This window comes from Prunus dulcis, unplaced genomic scaffold (genome assembly GCF_902201215.1).
Source record: "Prunus dulcis unplaced genomic scaffold, ALMONDv2, whole genome shotgun sequence".
In the NCBI taxonomy this organism is placed as follows: Eukaryota; Viridiplantae; Streptophyta; class Magnoliopsida; order Rosales; family Rosaceae; genus Prunus; species Prunus dulcis.
The window spans coordinates 20,244-28,325 of NW_023010005.1; the positions used below are offsets into that span (position 1 = coordinate 20,244).

General features: G+C 33.9%; 1 protein-coding gene and 1 long non-coding RNA gene across 2 annotated transcripts; both read right to left on the minus strand.

Annotated features, from left to right (window-relative positions):
* Positions 1–2,466: 2,466 nt before the first annotated feature.
* Positions 2,467–3,468, minus strand: LOC117612410. The gene is made up of 2 exons (XR_004583391.1): positions 3,123–3,468; positions 2,467–2,581 (listed from the first exon to the last, which is right to left on the minus strand). It is a non-coding gene; the product is annotated as an uncharacterized LOC117612410 (long non-coding RNA).
* A 1,433-nt stretch (positions 3,469–4,901) lies between these two features.
* Positions 4,902–7,692, minus strand: LOC117612409. The gene is made up of 4 exons (XM_034341095.1): positions 7,595–7,692; positions 6,520–6,645; positions 5,388–5,451; positions 4,902–5,279 (listed from the first exon to the last, which is right to left on the minus strand). The coding sequence occupies exons 2-4, from the start codon at positions 6,610–6,612 to the stop codon at positions 5,125–5,127; spliced, it is 312 nt and encodes a 103-aa protein (XP_034196986.1). The 5' UTR covers positions 6,613–6,645; positions 7,595–7,692; the 3' UTR covers positions 4,902–5,124.
* Between the last annotated feature and the right edge of the window lie 390 nt (positions 7,693–8,082).

An 8,082-nucleotide genomic window follows, 5' to 3' on the forward strand; every position in this document is an offset into this window, starting at 1 on the left:
AAGGAGAACCTTCGAAAGGTAAACTAGGTCCTTCTACTTGTAAACTCGGATGTTTACAATATTAAGGTCTCGTATTACTCTTTTATGGATAGTTATGTTCCACAACATTGTAAAACACATCCTTAATGTTGTAATATTGTCATTTACAAAGAGAATGACTTCTAGTATAATATTAAGGTAACTAGGGACATTAGGAAAGTAAATTGGGTCCTTGTACGTGTAAACACAAATGTTTACAGGTAAGTCCGGACCATGAGGATGTAAATTGGGGTCCTTATTCTAGTAAAATGAGGGTTTACAAGATTAAGGGCCGATTTTACAATTTTGGGATACGACGGTACCTTAACGTCGTAAAGAGAATCCCTAAACTCGTAACTTACAAGTTTTTGGTAACAATTTACAAGGTTTTGCTAATGGATTACAACGTTAGGGTTCACCAAATCCATAATGTTGTAAATCAACCTTTTACAAGGATATGGATCCATATTACAAGGAATTGGTAATGGTGGACCTTAGGGATGTAAAATCCGTCCTTATTCTAGTAAACAATAGTTTACAAGATTAAGGACCGATGGTACCTTAACGTCGTAAGGAGAATCCCTAAACTCGTAACTTACAAGTTTTTGGTAACAATTTACAAGATTTTGCTCCTGGATTACAACGTTAGGGTTCACCAAATCCATATTGTTGTAAATCACAATTTTACAATGTTATGGATCCACATTACAAGGAATTGGTAATGGTGCACCTTAGTGATGTAAAATGGATCCTTATTCTAGTAAAAAAAAATATTTTACAAGATTAAAGATTGAGGCCACCATAACGTCGTAAAAAGAATCCCTAAACTCGTAACTTACAAGTTTTGGTAACAATTTACAAGGTTTTGCTCCTGGATTACAACATTAGGGCTCACCAAATCCATAATATTGTAAATCACCATTTTACAATGTTATGGATCCACATTACAAGATTAGGGATTAAGAAGAACCTTAAAGTTGTAATCATGCTGCAAAACCTCGTAAATCATACATATTTTTTTTTTCTTTCCTTTTTTTATGGTATCAAAAGCAATTGTCAAACATGAGACAAATTACCCTTAATCAATTCAAATGTTCCTTTTCGGAAATAAACTTATCCAAATATATAGTTTAATTTTATTTTGTATTTTCAAGATAAACTTATAAAGCATGCATTTGTAGGAATAAAATGTTAAACTTATAAAGCATGCATTTCTAGGAATATAATGTATAATATGATTGCAACCACATTTGCAAAAATGTGCATAAAATTCAATTGCAAGACAGAAATTACGAATTGCATTCTATTAAGCAACGTTTTTATGCATTCTACTAAGTTTTTTGGTCATGGATTACAATCTTTTGAACATACAATTAATTATGAAGGATTTATCATTAGTGAGAAATACTACGTTTCATAATTGAGCAAAGATAATAATAACTGCAAGACTGAAATGCAAATGGGCTACCTTTTTTTTTATATTCCTTTTTATATAAATTTTTTTTTTGGGTCTCAATCGAGTGTCATTCAATAAGGAGGAGAGAGAAAAAGAAAAAGAAAGCACAAGCCAAAAAAAAAAAAAATTTGAGGTAGAGATTTGGGAAAGAGAACATAAAAGAAAGGAGAGGAGGGGGGACGAAGGAGAGAGGGGGAGAGGGAACCAGAGAAGAAATAAAGGGGGAGAAGAGGGAGAAAAAGCAAAAAAAAAAAAAAAAAGAACCAAAAAGAGGGAGATGAAGGAAGGAAGGGGGGGAAGGGAGGAAATGAGGAACAAGGAGGCAAGAAGGGGAGGGGAGAAGGGTCAATGACCACTTCCCCTCCTAGCGGCCCTAGAAGAGAGGGGGGGGAGGGTTGGGAGCTTTTTTTGCTTTGTAAAAAGCTTATTTTCAATGTCGTTGAGCTGTTAATATTGCCTTAGATGCAAATGGGACTACTTTAGTTCTCAATTGCACTACTAGAATGCAAATTACCCTACCTGTTTGTCAATTGCATTGACATATCACATATTAAATTTAAATTTTCAATTAATTGTGCACAGATAATGGCAATTGCTCGACTGGAATGCAAATAGTACTACTTTTTTTGTCAATTGCACGACTGGAATGCAAATGGCACTACCTGTTTGTCAATTGCATTGACAAATCACATTTTGTGTTTACTTTCTTAAAATAAAAAAGCCTGCCAATAACATGCATACACTAATCTCATAATACAACTTTATGGTACAATGCCCATTCACAATGCTAATGGGAAGATTGTTTCAATTGGCACATAAACTATGATATAACAGTCAAATTTACTTTAAAAGCTTATTCTCAATGGTACTATATCCTCATCAAAGCCAACATAAACTTCATTCATGTAATTGAAAGTATTGTTCAATACATTCACTCTACATAACCAATAATTATAAATCTAAAATCTTAAGTCATTATGTATATTTAAAAAAAAAAAAAAATACAATCTCCAGATACAATGAAAATATTACAAATTCAAGTAGCCAAATAAATAGACTCCAAAATAGTATATTAGGATTGTACTTGGCCTAATTCTTTACCCCAACCTGAAAAACAATCACGAAACTATCAATAAAATGAATGGAAACATAAAGCAATATGCTAATATGAAAACAATTAGAAATTCATCATTGTAAACAAAAAAAGAACAAACCTACAACATAATTAACTTGAATAGAAAGCAAAATGCCAGTTTGGGGTAGAGATTTGTTCTTTTCTTTTTCCTTTTTTTACTTGTTCGATTGTATAACGATCATCAATCTTATAGGCTTTGAATATCAAACAAAAAAGTGCAACGAAAGCAGCCAAAAGCTGGGACCAGCTTCAACCATATCTCCAATGCAATGTACAATGGCCTGGTGTTTGTCTTTACGTCCTCATTTTGTGATTCCAAAATTAACTATTCTTAGCACTATGCCAAGATTAGGCAAATAACACCACTTCCAATGTAGCATGATAGTTTTTAACATGCAGTTCATAATATATATATTCCTCATGCATTACTAAAATAAATAAATAACATCCTCAACCATTCACCAAAATGAAAGACAAAGACAGATAAATTTGAAGGGAGAAAAAAAAAATTACCCTTATCAGATGCTGGGAAGGGTGGATGGGCCGCTAGTTGGAATACCTGCAAATCCAAAATCAAAATCAAAACAATACCTAACTGAAAAACATAATCAAAACCAATTTGAAATTAAGAAGCCCAAGAAGAGTAAGTCCCTTTCCCATGTAGAAGATATAGAAGTCGTGTAAATTAGGACTCTTCATATCATGGTACCATTGATTGCAGTGAAGTTTCATGTTCAATGGGTTGGGAAGTCCTGTAAACATGAAAATATACAAGCCAAATAAAACAATAGTTATAGCTAACTGCCCAAATAAGACTTTAGATGATGATAAAAAGAAACAAATAAATATCCAGTCTCGTGTACAAGTTAGTGCCTCAACATTTTCAGGTTTGAGAGCAATACAACCTTATAACTTAAGCAATACCACCTTATAACTTAAGTAAGAGTATATCAGCTAGCAAATGTAGTTTTGTATTGTAACCTGAATATCCATTGCTCTCATTTCCTTCTTTTAATATATATATATATATATATATAACTAACCCTATGATGCATAGGCATTTGTTTACACTGACTCTTTTCTTCTTAGCACTTGAAAGACTTAAAACAAGAGATGCTACAAGAAATCCCTTTTCTAACAGAATTGCTGGATGAACTGAATACAGAGGCGCACATCTCCTTTTTAATAGAATACTTAGACTATAAATCTAAGTCTACTTATCTAGCTTTTCGTTAGCTTCAATTGTATTTCACAAGGTATTTTTTTATCGAATAAAATATTATGAATTCTCCCCAATGTAAAAGCCAGTACCGAGTACTTTCAGTTCATGCTAATGAAGATTACATTTTCAATACCAAGAGATTTGTTGAAGACTAAGCTAACCAATTCCAAAATACTGTAAGATGGTCTTGATGATGATGTGGCTATTAGATATGAACACAGCTAAATATACCCCTATATCCAGAGAATCAGATTTCACATTTGCACAAATATATATATATATATATATAATATGAGAATCATCTCACACATTCAAATTCATACATAAAAGAAGATAAATTCAAATTCATAAATTCACATCAATGATAGCATTTTTGTTTTTTGTTTTTGTGAATGCAGAGAAAAAGTTGGGAAACAGAGGAGCACATTTGTGATGGTGGACGGCTCACAAGTCGAAGAATTAGACGCATTAAGAGACAATGATCAATTGTTTATCTTTTGAATATGAACATGAAAATGATGTATGAATGATCACTAATCAGTTTCAGTCACTTTATCAATGAAATTCTATAGCGTAATTCATGTCAAATATGAAGATTGGATGAAGAACTTACAGCACATACATTCTATGCTCTGTTGTTGAGCATCTCTAAAACTGCATAAGAAACTAAAGATATTACTCTACAATTCAGACTAAATTATCTCAAGCACAAAAATAATACATTATAAGAAGTCATGGATCTCATGGGTTGTAACGGACACCAATTTGCTCTATTGTCGTGGAGGACAATAAATGTCTCAATCCTATCTCAAGTTCTAGATCATTATTTTAACATTGAGATCTCAAGTAAACAGAGTACATAAAATGTCTCAATCCTATCTCCATCTTCTAGCATCTTCCTTCAAGAACCCAGTGCTTTTGGTTTGAACAATATGCAGTCTCAAGGCCATCAATTTAAAGTCCCATATCATTATCAAGAATGAACAACTCTCAAGCTTCCAACCCTCAAATTCAAATAATAAAAAAGTAAGAAATTAGCAACGATATATCTGAGAGGGAGAAAGGGGGGAGGTGGGAGAGAGAACAATTCGAAAGAAAAAAAAAACATAATTATAATTTCAAAAAATTACCAAATTCCTATATAAATCCAAAATATTACCAAAAAAAAAAATAAGGACTTGCGATTCAATACCCAAATCATTAAGCCCTAAATTAAAATAGGACATATAAATCATTTTGTTAGAAAGTCTAGACCAAAATTCAAAGTTGAAATACTTTCTGCTATGATGCGAATCATCTAAATCGCACAGTTAGAAAGAGAGGGAGAAAATTAGAGTTCTTCCCTGCCACAGAGAGGTTGAGAGAAAGCCAGCCACAGAGAGGTTGAGAGAAAGCCAGCCATAGAGATCCAGATGAGAGTGAGAAAGGGAAATCATAACTATGAAAACCTAAAAAAACAAAACAAAGAAACCAGCGATGAAGCAGCAGCAACAAGGAAGATACCCAGACCAAAAACCCTCGAAAGGAGAACGAAATGAAGAAGGAGCATGACCTACTTGAGAGGAGAGGAGATGTGGTCGCCGGCATCGTCTCGTCGTCACAGAAGGAGGAGAGGAGCTGCTGTAGAAGGAATCAAACTCGAAGATAAAGAAATGAGAAACCCAACCCTAAACTTGAAATGTCTCTGACTGAGAGAGCAAGTATTTTTTTATTTTTTATTTGGTTTTACCTACAGCAATCAACCGGTAACCAACAATCAACGCTTTAGATTACCCCACATGCCCCAACTACTCATCCAATGGTCTATAATAAGTGGCGCATCAGTGCGCCTGGCGCAGTGTAGAATTTTCTCTAATGTACCTTCCAAATGTTCCACTTTACCGTTTATCAATTGCAATTTTGAACTTACTATTTGTCAATTGCATTATTCAGTTTCAATTTCCCACTAACTGTTTGTCAATTGCATACGAGTCCTTACTATTGTAAACCCTTTGGTTTACAAGGATAAGGACCTAATTTACTTCTCTAATGTCCCACCTTCCCTTTATAAATTTATTTTCTTAATTTTAATATATTTTAAATACATGTTTACAACATATTTACAAAGGCCAAAAATCGCATTTTTTTGACCCAAAAAAAAACTTCTTCACTTTGGGGTTACAAAAGCATTAGGAATGGGGAATGGGAAGTGAAATCATGTGGAAAACGAAGTCAAAAGTGAAGAAAATAGGCACGCATGATAACTGCATGTTTACAATTTCCAACTTATTGTTTGTCAATTGCATTATTCAGTTTCAATTTCCCACTAACTGTTTGTCAATTACAAGATTACGGATGGATTTTACAATTTTATGAAACACAGCTGTCCAAAACAGATGGGTTTTACAATTTTATGGAACACTCAATTACAAGATTACGGATGGGTATTGCAATTTCGAACTTACGATTGCATTATTCTTGTTCAATTTCCAACTCATTGTCTCTCTCAATCACTTCATTGTCCTTCTTTTTCTTTTTCTTTTTTTTTTTGTAATAAGAAACATAATTTCATTAAGAAGAGAACATAACAATACAAGGGACAAGTTGTCCACTGGTCTAGCTATACTAGGTAAACAACTTAACAAAGATACATGGCACTAGACGAACAAAACTTGTAGTTGACAGCAGAATTCTAATAATACAATATACCTTGAAAGGAACAATCCTTAACTTCTGAAGATACCAACGGCCAAAGGGAATCCCAAAAACGAAGCCTATCCCAAATAAGATCCACCTCCACATCCCTTGCTCCGCTCCAAAATTTTCAACATATGCCTACATATTGAAATATGAACTAAGCACTTTTTCAACCACAATCTGGGTCATTACTTTCACTATCTGTTCATCAACAAAAATAATTACAGACCCATGTACCTATACATAGTTCGCAATAAACAACTCGGGGAGGCATTTCCCAGAAGCAGTGGATGAAAGCTTCTAATGGTTATTAAATATTTGTTAACAGGTTCTATTGACCTTGTTGCCAAGCTAATACTAATGAATGTAATAAAGGAAAAGGATAACACAATTGAGTTGAATGATAGGATGGATTCTAACCTGTGACTGAAAGATTGGTCAATCCTACAAAAGAAAAAAATAAAAACCAAACCATGACATATGTTATTATATGAGCAAAAATGAACTCTCAGATTACAATAATTGAAAGAAGATAAGAAAATCGATAGCAAAATCTCAGACTTTGCATGCAGTTTAACAACATAAATAGACTTTCCTAGATTCAATATACACAAATCAATACTCATTCTAGCAACTTCAGTCCTAAAATGGTCATTCCAACTTTATTCCTAAATCGTTCCAGCTCAAGTTCTTCTATGGATAGCATAAAGACCCATCTAACGTGTGAACCACCACTTACAATACGATAGTACCCCTAATCATCCTTTGACACTAACTCCCACTTCACCAACTGCACTTATTTCCCTCTCCTTGGCCTTGCCATAAAAATTCTCATATGAGCTTCTCAACCTTTCATCTATTGGGACTACTTATCCTAATTAATCACAAATTCACAATAATAGATCTATGCCAGTCATAAAATTTGAGTTTCTGGAACAACAAGGTCACAAAACAAGAACAGGGGAATCAAAAGAAACCCATTATCAAATTTAAACAAAAAATCACATTACCAACAAATAAAACCCAACTATCCAAAAAAAAAAAACCAGAAACCAAAAGACAAAAGGAATAGAAAAAGCAAACTGACCTTTGATATTGGAAAAATCCCCAATTTTCTAGGGTTTGAACTGATGACTGAGAGGAGCAGAGAGGTAGACAGAGAGAGGGGGACGAAGAGAGAGACGGACGAAGAGAGAGATGGACAGAGAGAGAGAGAGAGAGGACCAAGAGATTTAAGATCTTCTCAATTTCATCCACAGAATCAAGCGATTCACAGGTAGGGGAAGAGAGGGAGAGATGAAAGAGAGAGTTGGTGGGATTGCTTCAGTAGTTCAACATCGTCTTTGCCCTTTCTCCCTTTGTATCGTTCTATTTTTCTTTTCTTGTTTTGTTTTTATTTTTTTGTTCAATTTTTATTTTATTCACTTTTACCTACAGCAACCCTTTTAACCGGTTACAACATTCAATGGTGTGGATTTAACCCACATCTCAACTTACTCATCCAATGGTTGATAATTTGGGCGCATGGATACACCACGCCCATGGTAGAATTTTCCATATATAGAGGACTCATCG

Excerpts from the sequence above, each read along its gene's own strand:
- LOC117612409 (XM_034341095.1), bottom strand. The coding sequence starts at position 6,612 with ATGTGGAGGTGGATCTTATTTGGGATAGGCTTCGTTTTTGGGATTCCC. Across the intron at positions 5,452-6,519 it reads TAAGGATTGTTCCTTTCAAG|CAGCTCCTCTCCTCCTTCTG; the intron begins GTATATTGTATT and ends TTCCTTCTACAG. Across the intron at positions 5,280-5,387 it reads CACATCTCCTCTCCTCTCAA|GTTTTCATAGTTATGATTTC; the intron begins GTAGGTCATGCT and ends TTGTTTTTTTAG.